Source organism: Chelon labrosus (assembly GCF_963514085.1).
Source record: "Chelon labrosus genome assembly, chromosome: 15".
NCBI lineage: Eukaryota > Metazoa > Chordata > Actinopteri > Mugiliformes > Mugilidae > Chelon > Chelon labrosus.
In genome coordinates, this window is record NC_140348.1 from 22,405,518 (window position 1) to 22,429,677 (window position 24,160).

At 43.8% G+C, this 24,160-nt stretch overlaps 1 protein-coding gene across 1 annotated transcript; it reads left to right on the top strand.

Moving 5' to 3' along the window:
- Positions 1-1,725: 1,725 nt before the first annotated feature.
- Positions 1,726-18,145, top strand: vwc2 (von Willebrand factor C domain containing 2). The gene is made up of 3 exons (XM_084562288.1): positions 1,726-2,467; positions 3,856-3,985; positions 17,789-18,145. Exons 1-3 carry the CDS (start codon positions 1,814-1,816, stop codon positions 17,938-17,940), a joined length of 936 nt encoding a protein of 311 aa, XP_084418414.1. The 5' UTR covers positions 1,726-1,813; the 3' UTR covers positions 17,941-18,145.
- The last annotated feature ends 6,015 nt before the right edge of the window (positions 18,146-24,160 follow it).

Sequence of the window (24,160 nt, forward strand, 5' to 3'; positions counted from 1 at the left end):
TCTACTAAGCGAAAGGCTGCCTTTGAGAAACCACACTTTTAACGCCATACTCACTCTGTTTTTATTCTGGATTAACTCAAAACACTTGATTGTTGGTTTTCCATGGAGGAATTTCTAGGTGTGTTGGCAAACCAGTTCTTTAAGACATGCCGATGCTGTGGCGAGTTTGCTCCCAGTTGCAAAACAAGCCCGAGGGCCACCCAGAGCTCCGTCCTGACAGAGCACAACAGCGGCATCAGCGCCAGTATTAGTGTGACAGCTCGTAACAGCTGTTGAGGTGGAGAGGTGAGACTAAGAAAAGCTAAATGAGGGCCTTTTTGCTAATGAGGCCCTCTCCCTCCATCTCTCTCTCTCTCCCCCTCTCTCTCAGCTGCAGCAGTGTTATCGGTATGCACCTCGTTCTGCTTCCTCTCAGATTCACAGCAGCTCCGAGGTTTCTGCCTCAAACACGGCAATTCAGCTAAAACACTCCTCAAATGTCACCGGTCTGCCAGCACTCAATTTTTTGTCCGTTTTGTTGAGAATGGAACAGAATTCATGAATATCAAATTGCAAGAGTTTAAAGACTTTGATTCGGTTAAAATAAAATTAATATAGGTTGTTATCCCGCTACTATCTTTCCTATGTATTACCACATACCTAATCCTATTTGCTTAGTGACTCTTTGCCTGCCGTTTAGGGCTTTTAATTACTCCGCTGGAAATTAGCTGTGTTCATTGACGTTGACAAATGAATCAATATGGCGAACCATCCTTTTAACAGGCCCAGACAAGTCTTTACAGTTAATTGTCGACCGGATCGATCCAGAGTAATCTAACCTTTTCCCAAAATAAGCCGTGGACGACTGCAGCCCCGCTAAGTGGAGCTCAGCGACGGCGCCAAATATTCGGTGTGAAGGAAATGAATGGAAGTAGGCCACAGAACGCGCCGCGGCATCATAGCAGCCGTTTGAATTTCAAGACGCCGCAGTAAATCAAGTTAAGCAGGAGACAAAAACAAAAACATTGACTACAGCTTTTCAAAAAAAGCCTCTGCAATGTGTGCAGTTGATCCCGGGACTTTACTTTAGTAGAGCTGTTGTACACTGACTCCTCGCAGTGTTGAGAGCTGCGAAGAAGTTGAAGCGCTTTTACTTCTGATTAAAAAAAAATGACGAGACATTCGGTGTGCTTCTTTTCGAGAGACTGTTCCTGCACAAACGACCCTTTTGCAAAAAGCTGCAGCACGTTTGACTCTCCTTTGAAATGGATATGGCTACTTCTATCTGGCGAGTTCTGACTGGCATTATGTTCTATTTTCAGATCAATTCCCCCCTTTTGTACGGCTGACTGTGATTCATTTAAAAAAAACAGACATTGATCTTGATTCTTTGCTCTGCGAGAAGTGCAGGAGCTTAGAAGCGTTGCGCTCAGGTTCTTCTTTGGCCATTTCCTTCCTATTCTGTCCCTGCTGGGATTGATTGATGTAGGGGAGTGTTACAGTATGGAGCAGTATCAATATCCTAACAAGTCTCTGTGAATGCTCCCCTGTCCTGATGATCCAATTCGCCGATCGCACAGGCTAGCATCACACTCAGCGGGATGTTTGTTTGACACGATGAAGCAGCGCTCTGAAGTCCCCCCCCCCCAAAATTTCTTGCAGTGGTCTAGAGGCTGAATGAGACAATCTCCACACCTGAGACAAAAAGTGACAAAATACCGAGCACATAACCCCAGTTTAATTTTCTCCTTCCAGATGGACTGGCTCACACCTGAGATGTGAAGAGTGTTATGTGAGCCAAGGTGTTTTCCCACCTCGCTGGTGGTGGGGAGCGATGCTGCACTCCGTTGCCATGACAGCAGAAGTCCTCTTTGTTCTTGGGTTCCTGATGAGCGGCGCTCAGTGTAATCCTATAGCGACCTTGCCAGTGAGCCGAGAACGTTTGGAAAGGGTGTTGACCCAAGCGAGGGAGGACAAACACCAGGACAAGCAGAACCCCGAGGAGCCGCTGGGATACGGCGCTCAGCAGCAGCGGCCCGAGGAAATCAATGCTTCGGGCCCCAACAGGACTGCCGTGAGCCGTGCCAGGCCAAACTTCAGCTCTCAGACGCGGGGATCTAAAGGCGGGAAGTCCCAGGAGCTGTGGAGTGAACAGGACAGCCTGAACCAAATAGACGAGGGCCCCACCAGCGATGTCACCCTCTCCCTGGACGCAATCGATGAGTACGCCTACCCTGATTATAGGGGGAAAGGTTGCATGGATGAGAGCGGTTTTGTGTTCGCCATTGGCGAGCAGTTCACGCCGGGCCCTTCAACGTGCCCTTGCCTCTGCACAGACGAGGGCCCTCTGTGCGCCAAGCCAGAATGTCCCAAGGTTCACCCTCGCTGCATTAAAGTGGACACTAGCCAATGCTGCCCGCAGTGCAAGGAGAAAAAGAACTACTGCGAATTCCGGGGCAAGATCTATGCCTCGCTGGAGGAGTTTAAGGTGAGCCCATTAACCACATTCACTCATACTTGACGTGCTCAAACTTGACCGAAGTGCTGACGGAACACTCCTCGCCATCAATGTAGTTTATCACAGACGCTACACGGAAACTAGTTACCTGCCTTGCAGCATGCAAGCAAGCAAGCAAGCAGGCAGATTTATAATGGCAAAGGTCAGCACTTGTCTTTTTTCTCACACAACGCCTGAATATTACCGAAGGCTTGAGTTTAGCAACGCAGCTTCAGCAGAGTGTTTCCATATTCAGTTTGATGATGATGAAGATAGAGCTACAGTTACTATAATATTACAAATCAGCAGAGCACACTGATGCATTTTGAAAATAAGCTTTAGTGTTTTATCAGCAAACACTTGAAAGACTTGATTCAGGATTGCACCGTTATGTCTCTTATGAGGCGACACATTTACCGTCACTGTCTTTATGCTCCTCTTTATGTTGCCGGGTGCCTCACCAGGTGGTTAAGGCTAATATGGGATTTCTTCCTGTAAGTCACGAGGTTGCTGACAGGCCCTTGCCAAATCTCTGCTGAGGGAAATCTACAGAATGCCCTTCTTCCACAAGCCGTACATCAGCCTTTGTTCAGCGTGGAGGGGCGGGCGCTTTGAAACTAAGCAACAGGCAGGATTTTATGCTTGATTGCTACATTCTGGAGCATTGTGCTAAGTGCAGCCGCACTCCATTTTTCACCGTGGAGTGCCATGCGGAGGCGCAAGCCTCTGCAATCTACAGCAACACTGGTAGAATTAACCTTTGCTCCATTGTTGAGGATAAAGATATATGAATTTATACAAGCAGCTGCAAAACGAAACGTTTCACTGGGACTTTACTTTAGGTGCTGGCCGTTATTCAGACTGCGTACTGTCACAGTCTTACTTTTGTTCTATTTCGAGACATTCAGAAACGCTTGGATAACCAAGTCATTTCTTACTCTGTTCACGCACCAAGAAAATTGGAAACATCTTTCTTTTGTTTCCCATTGCTATTGATTTCTCCATATCCACTGATTGGATAGTGAAGTTCAATTCTCGGCTCGGCCCTCTCTAAAACGAGGCATTCATTGGCAATGAAGTCGAGAAACATGGCAGCTCCCTATAGATATAGTTTTGTGGCGAAGAATGCACACACTCTTCAACATGCCAGGCAGGCAGGAGTGTTTTTGTGTGTTTGTGCAGTTGTGTGTGTTTGAGAGACAGAGATAGCCGCAGAAAGACAGAGCAGTGGCAAAACAGACACTGAGACAGACACTGAGACAAAGAGCCAGAGACGAAGATAGCGAGAAATTAATTAAGAGGGGAAGACGCTTTGTTGCCTGTGTACGTGTATCTGGGAGGGAACTGTTTGTAATTGCTGTTCCTTCTTTGCCATCCAGGTGTCTCCGTGTGAGAAGTGCCGGTGTGAGCCAAGTGGCGAGGTGCTGTGTTCTGTGGCAGCCTGCCCGCAGACAGAGTGTGTGGACCCAGAGTATGAGCCGGATCAGTGCTGCCCCATCTGCAAGAGCGGTGAGTGGAGACAGGCTTGCTCAACAAGGCTGTGATGGACACTTCATACAGTTTCAATCAGCCTCTTAGTGCTATCTGCTGGGTTAACGCCACTTGAACAGACTAGTGTCAAATGTTTTTGCTTAAGCGCACCTCAACAGGAGTTATGAGGGCAAGGTAGCGCAACATTCATTTTGCTGATGCAAAGGACACAGCGTGCTGCACTGCAGTGTGTGCAGTATCTTGCCACATCAGATCAGATCTGTTTAAATGAAGTCACTCCAAAAAATATGGTTAATGAGGAATGAGCCGCGGCCTGTTAAGTGTAAGTCATTCCCTCATCTGTCTTAATTTCGCATAATAACTTAATATGTTGGAGGTTTTAGCATATGCTCTAAATCTGTCTCTTTTGTCTGGTGCAGTGATTTGATCAACGTTTGCATTTTGTGCTGCTGGGGGGGTTCTGAGTTTATGATCCCATTGGTTTGAGAGGTCCGGACCGTCTGAGACGAGAAATTTCCACGGCTCAGAGTCGATTATCTGAAGTTGCTTCGGATGATTCCAGACAGCATGTCCTAGATTATGTCCCCTTGTTTTCTTGGTGTGACTCTAATGCAACATGGCAATGTCAGCAACGTTGCTTCCTTCAGCAAAAAGAATGATGACTTGCGATATGTATCTCTGACTTGGTATCTTAAAGTGGCACAGGCTGTTTGCTGTATACACGAGCAAACAATCTGCATGAAGAAAAAAAAACAACGCATCCGTGCTCCACGTAAAAATGCTTCGTCTGTATGAGCCACTTATGGGATGACAGCACTGCTAATGTCGTTGTTTGAGTAAAACTGCAAGGAGGACATTTTGAGTTTGACGCTGTTTGTTGAAACTTTTACACATTAAATGATGAGAACGGGAGCATCAGGGAATCGCAAACTGTCTTGCAGAGAGCTTTATCCTTAAATATACACCGATCAGCCACAACATTATGACCACTGACAGGAGAAGTGAATAACATTGACCATCTTGTGACAGTTTTCTGCTGGAAGACTTTATGACCTGGCATTCATTTGTGTGGATGTTACTTAGACATGTACCACCGATCCAAACCAGACCAGACACCCCCACCCTATGGCAATGACACTCCTTGATGGGAGCAGCCATCCCCAGCAGGATGCAGCCTGACACAGACACACACACACAAAAACACTTTAGGAACAACTCAAAAAAAACATGAAGAACAGCACAAGGTGTTGACCTGGCCTCCAAATTCACTAGATCCCAAACTGGTCAAGTATCTATGGGATGATCCACAGAGGCCCCTCCCCTCAAAGGCCCCCCCACTAACATCATTCTGTTTCCAGACACCACAGGACACCCTCAGAAGGCCCATGTCCATTCTCTGATGATTCACAGCTGTTTTGGAGGCACAAGGGAGACCTACACAATATTAGGAAGGTGGTCATAATGTTATGCCTGATCTGTTCCTTCAACTGGCTTTTAAATAAGAGATGTCCACTTTATTCAGCGTATGACTGCCGTCTCCTTAGTTCATTATAATTCCACCCAGAATATCACATTAGGATAATTAATTTTTAACCCATAAAACATTAGACGTTAGCATCTGCATGTAATAAATGCTCATGACTAGTTATCAATCAGAGATTGCCAAATTAAAAGGGTGTCAACTTCCAGAGATAAAAAAAATAAAAAATTGGTAGTCATGGAGTGGTACTCACTCTATTAATATTTGCCTGCTGTTATCTGGGGGAATACATGCTGGTCCTTTGTTTCATTTTTTGTTTTTTGTTTTTTGCTGTACACCCACTTTTTATGCATGCACATATTGATCATGCTGAGAGTGCTTTGTTCGGAGGTTGGGCAGTGCTCCATATTTCCCTCTGAAAGCAGTGGAGTTTCTGGGTTGTGTTCGTGTGTACATCCATCTCGGAGACAGATGTAGATACAGCATGTATGTAGAGGGCTTGCATCTGTATTCAAAAGTCAAAACCAAATCCATGGGCTCATTCACCCGATAAGGATTTTCAGTTTTAAGATGGCATCAGTCCCTATTACCATAAGATTACCACACATTACCATTCAATAAACAGAGCTCACTCTGTCAAAGAAGTTACCTGACCACAGCTAACACTATCACAGTCTGAGCTAAGAATACTTTTTGTCATCCTCTGGGATTCTTCTGCTACACTGATTTTACACATTAACACAGAGAGCACTGCTCAGCCTGCAAAAAAACAGTTGCAGAGGGATTTCCTTTGCTTCCTAAATTGATGACCCTGATCACATCATTAAGCTAATCTCGGACTGGGCTGGGAGATTTCATATTTTTACCAGAAAACTTTCTCTGTAAACCCGGGGGATGTTTGAAATCTGCAAGCTTTTACCAGGCTTAACAGGCTTGTGAGGAGGGAGTAGCGTCTGGTTGTGGAAGTGTATTCCTCCACTGTAAAAAGCCTCATCTCAGAAATGTTCTTTTAATGATTATTAAGTATAGAGAAATGCTGAAAATATCGTTTTTTGATCCGTCTTGCCCGTTTGGTGTGACGGATAGCCTGTTAGCCCTGGCTGCAGTAAATTCAAAACAATCCTTAGCCTCCTCCTGCCAATAGCAAATCATGCTGCACAATTTGATGCGTGGTGACTGGATGTTTCCTCGTGAACTGCACCTCGGGGAGAGGTTAGCTTCTCCCTGGAAATATCTGATGTACACAGGTTGTACGTTTGGTTTTATATCAAAGAGTCAGATATTTTCTAACTCAGTGGTTCTTCCTGTGCACCGATGATTCAACCATTAGTGTGTCATGACCATCCAAACCAACTGCCAGTCACTTAACGTTGTCTATACTGAAACGAACAGGCTCTTTTTTGTGTTTTTTTCTTAAGGGAAACAGGAGCTCTCACTCAGAAGAGCTTCTTCTGTTTTGCAACTGAATGAAAAAACACGCCCGAGTTGCATAATGGGAATTTGTAGTTTTTGGTGCAGTTCTACGCAATTGTGTCTTTTGTGCATCCCAGAAATATATGGAAGTACTAAATAAAGTGCCCCTTCTAACCTGGTGACGTTATTACCTTTCACGTGTATAACACTCAGCCAAAATTAGAGGGCTCGGTCTCGCACTCCTTTAATGTAATCTACAGAAGCACAGTGGTATTTATGAAGATGCAGAAATTGCCTTTGGCGGCATTTACGCCTCATTTGCGCAGCAGTCTGGCTACTGTGTTTTTAAAGCTGCAGCAGGTGATTGATATTTATATATATGTGTGTATTTTTAGGATTGTGCCTATCACTTTTTTTTTTTCTTCACATATCTGTGCCTCCTGCTGGCGTTTTCGCAAATTCACGATAGCTGTGAACATCCGAGCTCAACCTGTTAATTAAGCAGAGTTGACAATGTTCTTTGCATCAGTATGCCTCCGAAGAACTCTCGCCGGACGGGGAGTATTTCTGGCTGTGATTTCAGGAGCCTGACTGACTGTCGAGGCTGTCACCGTGTAAACACGAGGTGTAAACGCTCCTCGCAATCACCAAACATCTTGGCGAGAATGAGACTCTGCACACTGCCGGTCATCTTCCACCCAGAAAAGAAAATAGAAGGTCTCTGTCAGGGAATAATCACAAAGATGCTTCTTTGAAGAGTTAATTGCTGCATGATTACATTTGCATTTGCAGATAATTTCACACAAGACTTCACACCACGAGTAAACATAATAAACAACGCCTTGAAAAATTGAGTACTTAAGTACTTTTCTTATTAAATAATTGGAGGATATATTCATTTGATATAAACTGAACTAAGTGAGACATCGGTCTAAATGACACCACTGATCTTCCTTCAGCCTCCATCACTATCAAAACAATTACACAACGGACGTGGCTTTGTCTTTTATTCATGATTCTTCTTTGCCAGGTATCGAAGAGGCCGTGATTTAAACGAGGAAGACCATTGATTGTCAGCTCCCATCTCGACACCGTTGATCACGCGGCGCCCAATACGAGACAGAGCCGGAGCGGTGGCTCTGTGATGAAACGCTGGTGATATAAAATAGGGTTATCGGAGGTCGTCCTGAGAGTTCCCCCTCTGGTTCTGTTGTTTGTCTTGTCTACAGATGTTGTTTGAAGTGTAGGCAGATGTTAAGACCTCCCAGGATCTCCGATGCATCCGAAGTGTCACATCAAAGCTCGGCTCATTAATGGCGAAGATTTAAATACTCGTGCAGATGTGTAATGCTGCTGTAAAGGAACGGAAACCGGGCTGTAGAGTTTAACAGTGTGCGTGGAAGAGTTTAAAAAGGAGAGAAAATGGAACAAATGAGCTAAAAGATTACAACATGAGATCTGTAAAGAGGAAAAAAAACTTCATTTCTCATTCAACAAGTCATCATTTCTGTCTTTTTCCCCCTTTTCCCTCTTTACCATTTCCCTCACTATTGATATAAATCACAATGAAGTATTTCAGTGTTTGATAAGTTCATCAATTATGCACGGGCATTATCTTGGCCTTTTCAGGCATGCTAAATCAATGCTTACGGCAGCGCACCCTGCCTCAGATGTGTTATTCAGCCTGTATGCAAGGAGACACTTGGGGATGAGCCAGGGGAGGAAGATGAAAGTAAGAGGTATCGCTAACATCCACCCCAGACAGTTGTTCATGAATATCAAAGAACAGCTGTGAACGGAGGCAGGTTCTCATCATTTTTTACTCATTATCTTAAAGCACTGGAACACATTGCAATTAAATGGCTCCGCAGCCTCTAAAGTTTGCGACTATCATTCGCTCGCCGCCATAAAGTTTAATTAAACAATATCGACTCATGCAAGAAACACCTAGTCGATACATGTCAAGGAGAAAAAGAAAAAGAAAAAAACGGTTTCTCTACAGTGGAGTGTTTATTTTTTTCTCCCTCTGCCGCCAATATTTTTGAAGTGTTGTTTTCCACAGATTGGCAAAGACGGCGAAATGTTGGTTTTAAATTGTAAACCATATTTTCCGTCGCTGCATCTGCTTTTGAAGAATGCTTAGAGAAAGGAGAAAAAAAAAAAAAAAGAAATCAATGCACGAGAAGTCTCTCTCATCGGCACCTCGGCCGCGGCTCCCTCCCTCTCGTCCCTTGCTCTTGCAGGGTATCGCCTTGGCAACGCATGAGGAAACAAGTGGTGCTCTTCAAGTCTCAGACATTAGGGTCAACACTAATCTGGGGGGGGAGAGGTGGGGGGTGAGTTGGGAGGGAGGGAGGGAGGGGGGGGGGTGTGATAAACAGTCTGAACTGGAGCCAAAATCACTTCAAATACAGCAGCACGAGACGCGGTAGCCTGGTTGCCAAGAGGGATAGAGACATTTAAATTAAGAGGCATGATTCATAGAAGGCCTTTAAAGACGTGGAAGGGTTTTTTATTTTATTTTTAAAGGGAACAAAACACATGAGTCAAAGGGAAATAGTTTATATGGATGTAAAATGACGTGGTCTGTGCATTTAATGGACCCTTCGTCTTTTTCTGACAACGCAGATAAGAAATGTCATAAAGAGAGCTCGCCTCACTCATTGAATGCAGATATAATGCTCCTATTACTGAGCCCTATACCCCTTAATTATTGTTGCTACACCTATCAAACTGTTCTCACACCATAATAAATGTGACGCATTCACCAGTAATGTTAGAAAGAGGTTTCGCAGAGAAGTTGCAGGCCCCTCATTTCTACCCCATATTCGTAGAGTTTTGTCTGTTAAAATGAAAAACGACAGTTAAAGTTTTCTAACAAATGTGTCTTAAATATGTACAGTGATATAATGCTGCAAATGGAAGGCACGGCTTAATGTGTTTTAAATGAAAATGTAATGCAGCGCCCGCCGGCTGTTTCCCGGTGTCTGTGATCGTCGGTGAGAAAGATCACTCTGGTCGGATATTCATCTTCGCAAACCGGCGCACGAGAAGAGAATCGGAAGTGACAAAAGTCAAAGGGTACACAGAAGGCTTTTCTTTTTGTGCATCTTCATCTGAGCTGAACATTCATATACATAGTTATTTTCCCAATGACATGATCATCTAGAACCATCACAATGATTCAGGAAGGGCCAGATCTGTATGACTGCTTGTAGCTCCTCTTAGCTGCCTAGGCTCCCAGCTGATAGTTGCTTTCCCGTTCTCTTGGACGTTATTTTCTTTCAGGCGAGTGCAGAATGTATGTGGTCTTATGTGTAGTTTTTGCTTCTGTGCCCTAACGCCATGGTCTGAGGTGAACCTCCCCAGAAGTGCAACTACGTGATGCGGCGATGTAGACTGCAAGAGCTGTGATGGGTCCACTTCTGCTTTCGTTTCCGGCTGCTTCTCCATCTCCAAAATCTTCTAATTCATTGTTTTGGATCAATACATATGGAGCACATCGGGGAAAGGTTAACTGAGGAGGTTCGGAGATACAAACATCTGTACTGCTCGTCTTCTGCGAAATTTCGAGGAAAGTTTCAAGATTCAAGATACTTTATTAATCCTTTAAAAGGAAATTGTAGTGTTACAGCAGCAGTACTTCACGTCATCATCACAGTAAAAACAACAAGCAGTCCATACAACATTTAATACATCCGAATAAAAGAAATAAGTGGAAATAAGTGAACATATAAATACAACATTAGGGATAAAAATAGTTGCACACCTCGATCGTTAAAAAGCCTCATGGCTGCAGGCAATAAAGACCTCCTGTACCTCTCTGTCTTGCACTTTGGAGGGATGAGCCTCTTAATGTGCGAGATCTTTCCGAAAACCTCCAAGGCATGGAGTGAGTGACTTCCATTACCTGTGATGGCCTTCGTTTTCCTTAGCAGCCTTACTCCTACCACCTGCTCCGCTCATTCCTGGGTGACACCAATGATGCTGGCAGCTTTTTTAATCACCATACTCAACCTGTTCCTGTCGGTTACCCGAGCACCTTCCCCCCAACGCGCCACACCACAAAACACAGCTCTGGCCACAACAGAGTTAAAAAAGGAGCACAGCCTCCATATGATTACCCCAGTTCAGTTTGTTGTTCAACTGCAGTCCCAGATATTTGTAGCTAGGGACCTGCTCAACCTCGCCTGTATGAGGACAGGGTCCAGTTGGGGCTTCTTCTTTCTGAAGTCCCAGGCCATTCAGCAGCAGATGGTTATGTTGACTCCAGTCCACGAATTCAGTGATTGTGTGCCTGCATTCCTCCTCACCTCCGCCTCTAATACAGCCCACAACAGCCGAATCGACCGAAATTTTCTGAAGAAAGCAGGAGTCTAAATCTCATGTATAGAGGGTAAACAAAAATGGTGATAGGACAGTGCCTTGAGGGGCTCCAGTACTGCTAAACACAGTCTTAAGAGACACAGTTACTGAAGTGCACATACTGTGGTCTGGCAGTTAGGTAGTCTGTGATCCATGAAACAAGCTCCGACTCCACCTGCATCCTTTCCAACTTATCTCCCAGCAATTCTGGCTGAATTGTGTTAAATGTACTAGAAAAGTAAAAAAGAAATCTGTACAGTTGCATCAGAGGTGTCAAGATGGGCATAGACTCTTTGATGCTGTCGTTTACACCAATTCTGGGCTGATATGGAAACTGCAGGGGGTCTGTGAATGTGAGAGGGAATCAGTCTTTCTAATGTTTTTATAATATGGGAAGTTAAAGCAATGGGTCTGTAGTCATTTATGTCAGTTGGATGTTTCTTTTTGAGAACTGGAATCAGACATGATGTCTTCCTCAAGGTTGGAATCTTTTGCAGCCGCAGGCTCAGATTAAACAGGTGAGTAAAGATTTCACACAGTTGGCCTGATCAGAGTTTTAAAAGTTTAGGGCTGATTCCATCAGGCCCAGCTGCCTTGCCGGGGTTTTAATCTGTCAAGTTCCCTTCTGACCTGGAATGAGTGGAGCATTAGGGGTGAAGGCGGTGGAGTGATAGGAGACGAGGTGGTAGCAAGGCAGGGTGAGGCATTATGAGAGTTAAAAAACAGATTCAAATCATCCGCAAAGTCCTGGTCACCTTCTAGCCCTATTTTTCTCTCCAGTAATCTTTCGCATGCTGGACCAGACCTGTCTTGCCCCGTCATGCTGCAGTTCAGGCTCCAGCTTCTGTCTGTATGTGTTCTTTACCTCCTTAATTTTCAGCTCCCGTTGTACTTCTTTTACTTTGAACTTGTCACCATTCCTGAAAGCTTGTTTCTTTTGGTTTAGCAGTGCTTTAAGGTCACCCACAGAAGACATTCCTGTCAGTTTGTTCCAGGCAACTTTGCAGAGATGCAATAGATTCTTTGGACCACATTTTCTTGGTGTCTTGGTGGTGGCAGGCAACCTCTTAACAGCAGGGATTTAAGTGGGGGAGAAGTGAACAAGACGGTGGTCTGATCTCCCCAGGGGTGGCAGAGCACAGCATTTATAGGCATCTTTCACATTTGCATAGAAAAGATCAAGTCTCCTGTCTTCCCTTGTATTGCAGTTCACAAATCGTTTGAACAGTTGCCATCGTTGAAACTGAAGCAGGAAGTTGAAACAAAAATTAACCCGACTGGGTGGCGTTTTTACAGAGCAAGTCATGGCTGATGAGCGCACAAGTATAAATGGCTCACACCGGCGTCGGCTGTGTACGTAGGTTACACCGCCTGTGTTCCACGGTAGTATAGACCCCGCTTTATTCGTTGTGGTGTGTTCAAGTTCGAGCCAGACACCTGCGACGTGTGTTGACATCCCAGTCGGCCTTGGTTGTCGGTAGTTTTTCATTTCAGTTTGGTGTGTTTGTACCTTAACATACAATGTTGTTTTAATTGTTAAAAGAATAAGAGGACTGAGAATATGTGATAAGTTTGACAAATGTGACTCAACACCAATTTGGCTTCAGGTGCTTCAAGTTTAATTTCCCTAAACCAAATGAGGAGCCGGTCAGAGTTACATGTCAAATATAAATGACACTGTTGTAATTTCAAATATTGTCTCCCACACAGGGATTATTTCAGATCACTCTCTAACATAACCTCTAACTGTATAATAACAAATCTAATGACACCCCCACACACACAGACATTTGTAAATACCAAGTCCTTCTATTGGGGATAATAATTAACTAGTCATGTTGGAGCAAACTGTTCCACAGTTAATTCTTTCCTAACTCCTTGGCTCTTCTCTTTTGGAAAGGCTCACAAAAGACACTCACCTCCACATATTACGATCCAGTATTGCACTCCTTAAAGCTCTACATGCACGTCGCCTTAACATGCAATCCAGAAATCCAAATGCAAGCTTGTGCTATGCTGTAATTGGACACTTGCCGTTTGAGAGGAAGAAAAAAACGTTGCAAAAGGTTAATTAAACAACACAATTAGTGCCCCTCTTTGAAATGCGGAGCTCAACTTCAGCAAACATATTAAATTCAGTGTCCGGTGTTGCACAAGGAGCATGGCTATGAGGTGATCAGAAATAATAACAACAGGAAAGGTAAAGTAGGACACTTTGCATCATCTAATGAATTCACAAAAGATTTTTTTTTTCCTCTTTTCAGTTTTCTACTTTTTGTTGAATCCTTTCATCACTCCACTAGGTTTCTATTATCTAACGGCCATTTTCCATTACAAGACTTTGGAGTTGTGATTACAATAGAGAAAGGTCACAGTAATGACGGTAATAGTTAGTCACATTATGTCTGAACAATTATAGTCCTGCTGGGTCACTGAATGGTTCTTGGCTTTTGTCTGCTTGTTACTGTAGGTGTCATTTTCTGCATTGTTTTCTGAACAAAATGCATCATTAATGTGACTTCAAAATACACTTTGAAAAAGAGAGAGGAACAAAACTAGACAAAAAGATCGCCTAGGCTTGACGTCTGCTGTTTTTGAGTTGCAAGTAAATGAAGGTCTCCCCGCTGAAGTCTGTCACCTGGACGCGGCTGTAATGGCTGACAGAGTTCGTGGCTCTGTCCCTGTGAAGGACATTGATTATTATGACAGCTTATGTGCAGCTGGGTAGTTCCACCACGCAGATTATCAGTAGGTGCAGTATCTGGAGACAACAAATACAAGAACACATTCACATATGGCGCCTCCATAATGGCGTGCTTTCTGCAGCTTTTATATACCCGAAGTGGTGGTTCCTATTCAAAAGCTGGAACCCGTTTCACACAGCACCTCTGAAAGAAATTATTCATTTTACTGTTAAATGATAGCCTCTCCCGTAAAGTTCTCCCTTTTCCCGTCTTCACAAGGTTATTTTTATTCTGCATTTATAATGCAAATGTACTCAAGAAATGCATTAAGATGAGTGATTTCTGCTATTCTTCTCTTTCCATTACCTTATAATGTGCCTCTGAAGGTTTTTAACATTTCAGAATTAAGGGGTGTGATGATCAGGATGTGTCCCGGTTTCCCTGTCCATTATCTGGCACCGCTACGGAGCCAAACGCCACAGGTGCTAATGGCGATCTCTTTCACACACTTCCCCATGCCAACCTGTAACACGCTGTAGTGACAGTTTGGGTCCAACTGTTCACGCACATGCACAGTCCATTTGTCTCTGCCTCTTCGGGTGTTGCTGGAAAGCCCTCGTGAAGCATGATGTGCCTATAAAAATCTGTCTCTGCCACTGAGAGAGTGATGGAGAGACGGAGATATATAGTATTAATGAAGCGATGACAAAAAGCTGGGTGTGATATGAACGGCAGAATAACAGGGTGACAGCAGTGAGTAAGCACAGTGGCGCAGAATCCATGCATTAATTAACAGAGATGAGTGTCAGGCAACTGTGAATGACAAGCCGCGGTTTAATCCCAGCTCCACGAGGAAGTGCTCTTGATTAACGCTGCGAACTGAGAGATGATTTTTTATTTATTTTTTTATTTTTTTTGTTGCAGTTTTTCTCTCCCAGCATATCCTAGACATATGCGTCTTTTATTGGAGACGCTGTGTTCTAAATGCTGCTAATGATGATGAATCAGTGGCGACAGCAGCCCGGGCCACAGGATGAGTTGTTATTCAGATAGGGGTGTGTGTGCGTGTTCATCTGAAGACTTATAAATGTGTTAGGGCTGACATTTTGACAGGCCTCGGCAAACTGTTCACATTGATTGATGTGCCAGCACACTCCTTCTGGGCGCTGCTGTCCAATGAAATGCGGTGGCTGCAGCTGAAAGACTCTCCATTTATCAGCATCTTAATTATACAAGAGAGTGGCTCAAGACCTTGTTAGGCTAAGGGAAGTAGCCATTGTTATGCCATACCTGATGCTGTGGAAGCAATTCCCGCAGTGTTTATATTTTGCCGTGCGGCTTGAGAGATAATGGATGATTTATGAGCAGTTTTTTTTTTTTTTCCCATCCACCGACCGAGGACAGAGGCACTTTCTCTAGACAAAAACCTTCCCATCACACTTAGTACCAGAGACGCTAATGCTGTCTGTGATACAAAGAGGACCTTTATGTTTATAGGCTTTCTTTGTGCACGCCATGCTGGCCTACAGAATCACCACAAACAAGCCGGACCTCGGTGTTAGTTAATGTTTTTTTGCACGTCTCTTTACCACTTACATTGTTCAATTCTCAACAACTCCTTCCTGCAAAACTTCCATTAGCAGGAGCCAATTTCCTGCAAAATACTAAAAAAAAAGAAAAGAAAAAACAGTCCCTTGGGGTGCACTTCAAAACCATATTAAAGTACGGCGTAGCACCGCTTAATTTGTTTTTTTTTATGCACAATCCACACTCTGTGCAATCCAACCTTGAAGTGACGTTAGTAGAAGAGCCGCCTTCAGCGAGACGCATGCTTTGGTGTAGCCGATCTCAGGAGCGCGGAGCAAAGTATAATTGAATACCTCTCATGTGCGCACTGGAAATTGAGTCCAAACTCTGAATGAAATGTCTGAATCCCAGGACAGAGATAATTGCGCGAATCGGGTCTTTAAGAATTCAGCGCAATCACCGCAGTCCCAGGATGCATCTCTTTTCCTGATGGGAGCTCAGACTTTTCAAAATGAAAATGCTCCTCTGCATAAACCATGAGTGGTCACTCAGTGGTCTGGAGGGTGCTGTAATGAGGGGCCAATGGAAAATCTATTTTGAGCAGATATGGAGATAATTTATGCCTGATTGGGTGAAGGGAGGATGTGAAAACTCCTCATGCTAAATGAGCAGTGGTTTAATTGCAAACTAATTCTTGTATGAAATGGCCACTGACATTAGCAAGCATGCTCAAAAAATTTTGATATCCTTTTGATAAGTGCTATTTATTTATTTATTTTTTTTCCCGGGGCCTCTTATATTCCCATAGCCGGAACACTATTTTGGGAAACAATCAATGAAAGCCCAGATGTAAGAGCCTATTTTCCACCGGGAGAAATGAAATGAAGGGCATTCAGCCTCTTGTGTTCATTCTCTTCTTTGATTGACTGTGTTCAAGTTCACTGGGATGTCAAGAAACTATTTTAAAAGGAGCGAGATAAGCCGGCTAACTGCACTTTAGGAGTTCGGTCATCGTGACAGATATTGGATCTAAAAGTAGCAGTTAAACAATAACTGGAGTCCTGTCCTACTTTCAAACTGTCATGTGTCCCAGGTTTTAGGGTTTTAGGTCATCGGTATTTGTGGAAAGCCGAAAAGAAAAATACGCGGCGGGGCATTTCTGCTCTTATCCTCCTATATCCGTGCTAATATGTCAAAATTAATATCCGTACCGTTTGATCACTGCATGGTGTTAAACTACAGCTTGAATCATACACTAGAATAGAAACATGATCCAAACTTTGTAGCAATATAACTGGGGAGCACAATGTGAATATAAAATGTGCAGAATAAATTTAGTTGGAGGATGAAGCACTTTTATTAGCAGGAGCAGTAGTAGTAGACATAATTTACCCTGCAAGAGCACCAGCAACATAGTAAGACAAATTGGAGTTAGCTGCATTATTTATTAGCCACACCTATCAGCTTTTTGGAAACACCACAGCACCAAGGCTAGAACTGCGCCCTGAAAGGGAGTCTGTGTTCTGTGTAACTACACTAGCCAAGGTCAAACACCCACGGTGGTTGAGCATGCAGATCTGTCACACTTAAAATGCAGAGATGCATAACTAACTAGCATGTAGGCTAATTGGTGGATCGTTAGGCTAACTAGCTAAATGAGAGGGTGCTGCACGAGTCAGCAAGAAGCGCACTGATCATTTTAACAGTAGCTGGTGTGCGTGTCCTCGGTTCGCACCTTTAATTGGGCAGGAAAGCGCTTTACATAGAAACCCCCCAGTGTTGGCTCACATTAGCCACCGCGCCGCTGCTCGGCTGCTCAGCACAGTAAAACCACAAAGTGTACAATGGTGCGTCTCCCACAGTACTTTGGTTCTGGTAATAAGTTCATATATATATATATATAGTGAGGGTTCCCCAGACGTAAGTGAATGTGAAATAAACAATAATAGTGTTAGTTGGGGTCAGCACACTCATCCGGGGGTCTCTTGTCCAGATATTTAATGTGACTCGCCGGGTTAGAGAGTGAAAAGGACTGGTAACAGTTTTCTATAGCAAGAACAGCGGTTATTGCATTTCCTGTTTCATAGACAGTGGAGTTTGTGGACTTTTTACCAATATACTGTGAGGTGGTCTTTTCACTTTTGGTACATGGTGCATTTAGTTTCGCCCGAGCACAGTTCCAATGGCATATTCAATCACATGAGCCGACAAAGGATGTACCTGAGCGAGAGTCTGACCTCGGCAACGCTACGTGGCGCCGGCGACACAAAAGAAACTCCATTTTGAAACAAATTACATGGTATATGTTCCGTTTTGTGCTAGTGTCCCTGTTTTTTCTTCTACCACCCACAGGGCCGAATTGCTACGCAGACACGTCGGTGATACCGGCCGGCCGAGAGGTGAAGATCGACGAGTGCACAATCTGCTACTGCACATACGAGGAGGGCACGTGGCAGATTGAGCGTCAGGCCACCTGCAGTAAGAACGAGTGCCAGCGGAGCTAGAGACAGGCGCAGCGAGGGGCGACACTGACGCTCCACACCAGCGCCAATCCACATGTACACTCTCGGCCTTTCACCGGAACATCAGGGTCGGACCCTCAAGCGTTTCAGCATTTATACTGCAGTCACTCTTGTACAGTATTACTGGGAAAAAAAAAGAAAAAAAAAAGCTTTTATGACAGTTTATAATCCACACACAGAATATCTATTTATCTATGTATTAAATTATTTATGAGTATGTACAAAATATGGGGGTCATTAATGCTGAACTAGTGAGAAGATATTTTTTATAGCCTCTGTATTTTAATAAGCAATGTATTGGACCAGAGGTCAATCAAACAACAGAATGTATAGAACACACACAGCTGTCTTTGGAGGTGAACGCCTCAACGTCTCGACATGCGGTGTCATCCGACAAATCCCGGCGCCCGTCCCTCTACCACCAAAGTGCAGACTAGAGTATGTGCGGTCCATTTCAGAGCGGTGGGTGAGGATTCGCTGTGTAGGACGATCAAGTGCAAGAGTCAAAAGCCACATTGAGACAAAAACAGATGGAAATTCAAGAGGACATGACTGTTTCCTGATTTCTTTTTATCTTTTTTGGATGTTCAAACGTGCTATGATTTGTAAGTGATTTACCTTTTTTTTGTATTTCTCTTGGTACCGTGTGTTCATGTTTAAAATAAATGCCAATCTGTGCTCCGTAACGTTTGAATGGTACCTCCTTTTTGCTCGTAGGTTTTCATCGTGTTCATCGTGTTGTGCATTTACAGAATGACAAATGAATGAACGTGTTCACAATTTAATCATCAAATGATATCGAGGCGGACTGATCGACCTGGATTTGTTCTTCGGAATTAACGGTTTGGCATTTCACGGCTAACCTTTGAACATGGCAAATCTGAACAAATCTGCTCTGTAGATGTAAACATTTTTCTGTTTTGACGTTCTTTGTCTGAAAGCTACAGGTGAATATTTTACAAGTTGTCAGGAGGATATTAGGCCACCTAATAGTGCTGCTGAAGCAACACAATGTGAGCGGAAGAGGTTGAAAGTAAGAATCCAGAACCTCTGGGTTTTCAACTCTGTTAATATGCACTGATCAGGCACAACATTATGACCACTGACAGGAGATGTAAGTAACATCGACCATCTTGTGACAATTCAGTTTTCTGCTGGGAAACTTTTAGACCTGGCATTCATTCATGTGGATGCTACTTAGACATGTAGCACCCACCTAGACCAGACCAGGCACCCCCACCCCATACCAAATGACATTCCTTGATGGCAGCAGGATGCAGCCTGACACAGACACACACACAAAAACGCTTTAGGAAAAACAGCACAAGGTGTTGACCTGGCCTCCAAATTCATTAGATCCCAAACTGATCAAGTATCTGAAGTATGGGATGATCCATAGAGGGCCCCTCCCCTAAACTCATGGTCCCAAGGGCCACAGAAGGCCCATATCCATTCTCTGATGAATCACAACTGTTTTGGATGCACAAGGGACAATATTAGGAAGGTGGTCATTATGTTATGCCTGATCAGATGTATGCCAGACTGGACAAAACAATGTCACTGATTCCAATTCACTTTGTAGATTTAGCAACAGAAAGGTCATCTGACTCGCTGCGTATTTTCTCTTGTCTTCATTTTCACTTTGAGTCATGAGGAGTAATGAATGCAGTGCCATGGGGCCCATCGACCAGCAGATCAGAATGATGATTAATAATTCAAGTCCAGGTTATGAACGCTGAAAGGCAGACTGGGAGATACGAATGCAGATGTTGTATTTCTGTTTTTCTTTTCCTTTTTTTTTTTTTTACCCCCCCTGTTATCTTTTTAGCGTTAGCAGTCCAGCAGTCCTTGTGTCACCCTTCGCATCGTACCGGCCGCGCTACAAAACTCTTTGATCAAGAGGTTGCCAGACAACGATGCTGCATCTCCAGCAGAGAGACGTGCCTGTCAGACAGCCGGCGGGATCGAGGTAAATAAGCCTAAATGCATGTACATGCTACGTGACAGGCTTCTGTCAGAGCAGCGGGGGGGCTGTGGCACAGATCTATTAAGGTTTTTCTGGCTGGCCCTAACTCCTCTGTTCCTATGACTGTAAGGGTTCTCTCAAACCAAAGCCATTCATGGCAGCAAAGCAGGACTTGTGCTCGTGCATACAAGTGGTAAATGATCGTGGGATCTTACTCTCCTATCCACTAATCCTCCCACAGACACACTTCCATTTACAGGAATTGCTGCCGCGTCTATATTCTTTTCATTTGACAAGAAAATACTCCCTCACGTCTAATTTCCCAAGCAGCTTACCTGCTGTGTATCAGCCAATGAAGTAATGACTCTGACCAGGGGAGTCATTCGTCACCGCTATCTGCTCTGTCCAGGTCATTAACGTCCACAATTGGCTTTAGATCAGCCCGTATTCCAGCAGTTATTCGACACCAAATCTGTGTATGACTGCAGAGAAGAAAGCTGTGATTAAGACGGGATATAAAGTCTGCTCATCAGAAACCAGGCTGGGCCTTTTACTTTGAAATAAAATTCCACAGAGAAGTAGGCATCTAAACTCCTTCAAAGACAAGCCATTAATTGGACACATCTGTTGGAAAAGCCCATAAGAGATTAGTCTGGTCTCCCCAATGCTCTAACTATATAATTAGGCTTCTGCCCTGTTCTGGACAATGTGCACCACTGCAGCACTGAGATGAAATGTGTTCATATTACAGTAGGTGATGAAATTCATTATTCATTTATAGCAATCGGCCAGCTCTGTCGTTCGAAATTAAAGCAAGTGTACGTTTTGAGAAACTCCAAAATCTGGTTGACAAAGGAGAAGCTTTTGTCAACCAGATAAGAATGCAGATAAGACACAAAAACACAGAGGGCACATAAACAAGGCTTAAGATCAGTTACTGGCTCCTTGTGGAATACCCTGTAAGCTAAATGACAAATAACATGAGCACCAAGCTGCAGCGTTTTCTACACCTTGTTGGTTTATGATTTCAAGTGTTAAGAAAAAGGCCTCTGATGCAGTTATGATGTTTGCAGATGACAGTTAATTATTCGCTGTATGATAAATTAGCATGCATTAGTTGCATAGAGTTTTTCTTTGTGATTTTATAACGCGCCTGAGAAATATTTTATATTCCCAACCACCTTGTGTTTCCGTTAAGCCTTCACATATCCTAAATTGTTTCCTACTTGTTAGCTCGCTATTTTATCTTATCTTCTGAGAGTTGCCTAGCAGCGTTGTTCTCGTTACAGGGCCGTGACATCCGGTGTTGTGATCACAAGCTCACAATTTGAAAGCAGCATTACTCCTGTTGCCCAGAGGATGAACCCGCTGACTTTACGGGGTGATTAGGATCTCAGCATTCATTCGTTATTTTGTAACTGCTTATCTACTAGAGCAGGGGTGTCAAACATACGGCCCGCTGGCCAATACTGGGCCCCGAAGAGGGTCCTATCTTCTGCAAGAAAATACATCAACATGGAACCTATTTATTATAATGTGTCCAATAGGGGTTGCGCTGTTTTAGATGGAGATGCGGACATAACACAACACTGAGGCCCAGAACTAAACAGCAGATGGCAGCAGTGTGCCAAAATTTCAGTTATTTTTCTTAAAGAATCTCAGGTGGGTAGCACTGACAGCAAGAAGGTTCTGGGTTTGAATCCATCATGGCCGACCGGGGCCTTTCTGTGTAGAGTTTGCATGTTCTCTCTGTGTCTGCGTGGGTTCTCTCCGGCTACTTCTGCTTCCTCCCACCGTCCAAAGACATGCTGGTTAGGTTCATTGGTGATTCTAAACTGGTCGTAGGTGCGAGTGTGAATGGTTGTCTGTCTTAGCCCTGTGATAGACTGGAGACCTGTCCAGGATGTACCCCACCTCTCGCCCAATGACAGCTGGGATAGGCTCCAGCCCCCCCGCAACACTTTACAGGACAAGCGGTTACAGAAAACGAATGAATTAATTAATTTCAGGTTGTCCATAAAAGGATAGTTCATTTATTCATTCATCTTCTGTAACCGCTTGTTCCTGTGAAGGGTCATGGGGTCTGCTGGAGCCTATCCCATCTGTCATCGGGCGAGAGTCGGGGTACACCCTGGACAGTCTATCACAGGGCTAACACAGAGAGACAGACAACCATTCACACTCACACCTACGGCCAATTTAGAATCTCCAATCAACCTAAGGAGCATGTCTTTGGACGGTGGAGGCTGGAGTACCTGGAGAGAACCCACGCAGACACAGGGAGAACATGCAAACTCCACACAGAAAGGCCCCAGTCGGCCCATGGATTCAAACCCGGGACCTTCTTGCTGTGAAGCATCAGTGCTAACCACCTCGCCTAAAAGGATAGTTCATTAAATGTAAAAATTTTCAATATGTACTGTATAGCTATTATGTTACTGGGGCGTCCCGCTTGAGCTCAAGCTAAAATAAGTTTGACACACCCCTGCTCTAGAGCGTCTGGCTTATGAAGCTGCTGTATTTTTTAGCTCTCTAGGCCGCTGTACTTTGGCTTGTGAACAACAGGAACCAGGGAAATAAAAGTGTCCAGCCAACTTTACAACCTGAGCCACATTCAGCAGGTTTGGGCTAAAACCATTTCTGTGCTTGTTCCACCTCCTCCATCTCCAAACAAAAGAAAGAAAGAAAAAAGAAATCACACTGAGCCGAGAAAGAAAAATGTTGCAAGAGATCTGCTTTAAAACACAACAACGTCACACTGGATGGAAATCAAATTACAGAAGGAGCAGCCAGTTCACCAAAGTATAGTGGGCCACCACTGTAATTATTACTGTTGAGGTGAAAAATTGCCCACACATGCTGTATGCTCAAACGGAATTCAGACCGCTGATTAGCAGGTATGAGGCTTTTATTTCTGTGTTGGATGTCAGATGTTTTTCTTTCCAATTTGCCTTTTTTAATAGAAGCTGTATTCTGGTTTTCCTTTTTCTGTCGCTGATATTAACCGGTTTGTATGTCATTGATTTTGGAGGGTTTTGATGACAGTCATTCTGAAAGACTTATACATATTGTGCCAGGTGGTCAATATGGCCACTTAAAAGCAAAAATTGGATAATGAGAATAGTATACGAGAACAAACAGAGGACCCCTGCACTCAGTGTGCAAATAAACGTTGCACCGATCACATGGCATTTGTTGGTTATGTGTTACTCTGCTGAATAATTTCACAGTGGAAGGTTCAAAAATATGTGGTTGCGTGGGGCATCTTATAGTTAATACTATATATATATATGTATATATACACCGATCAGCCACAACATTATGACGGGAATTGACCATCTTGTGACAATTCAGTGTTCTGCTGGGAAACTTTTGGACCTGGCATTCATTAGACATGTTCCACTCACCTAGACCAGACCAGGCACCTGGACATGGACACCTTTGAACATGGCAAATCTGAACAAATCTGCTTTGTAGATGTAAGCATTTTTCTGTTTTGACGTTCTTTGTCTGAAAGCGACAGGTGAATATTTTATAAGATGTCAGGAGGATATTAGGCTACCTAATAATGCTGCTGAAGCATCACAATGTGGACGGAAGAGGCTGAAAGTGAGAATCCAGAACCTCTGGATTTAAAACTAACTAACTTAGAATATACACTGATCAGGCATAACATTATGACCACTGACAGGAGAAGTAACATCGACCATCTTGTGACAATTCTTCTGTTGAGAAACTTTTGGACCTGGCATTCATTGGTGTACAAGACATGTAGCACCCACCTAGACTAGACCAAACACCCCCACCCCATAGCAATGACACTCCTTGATGGTAGCAGCCATCCCCAGCAGGATGCAGCCTGACATAGACACACACACAAAAACTCTTTAAGAATAACTGAAAAAAAAAACAAAAAAACATGAAGAACAGCAGAAGGTGTTGACCTGGCCTCCAAATTCACTAGATCCCAAACTGATCAAGTATCTGTGGGATGATCCACAGAGGCCCCTCCCCTCAACCCATAGGACCCAAAGGCCACAGGACACCCTCAGAAGGTCCATGTCCATTCTCTGATGAGTCACAACTGTTTTGGAGGCACAAGGGAGACCTAGAAAGGTGGTCATAATGTTATGCCTGATCTGTGTACATTCTAAAAAGTTCGTAGTTTGTATTCTGCAGGAATATGTCTGAGAGGTAAAGCAGTTATTAAAAATCTAATAACTGAGATTAAAGCTA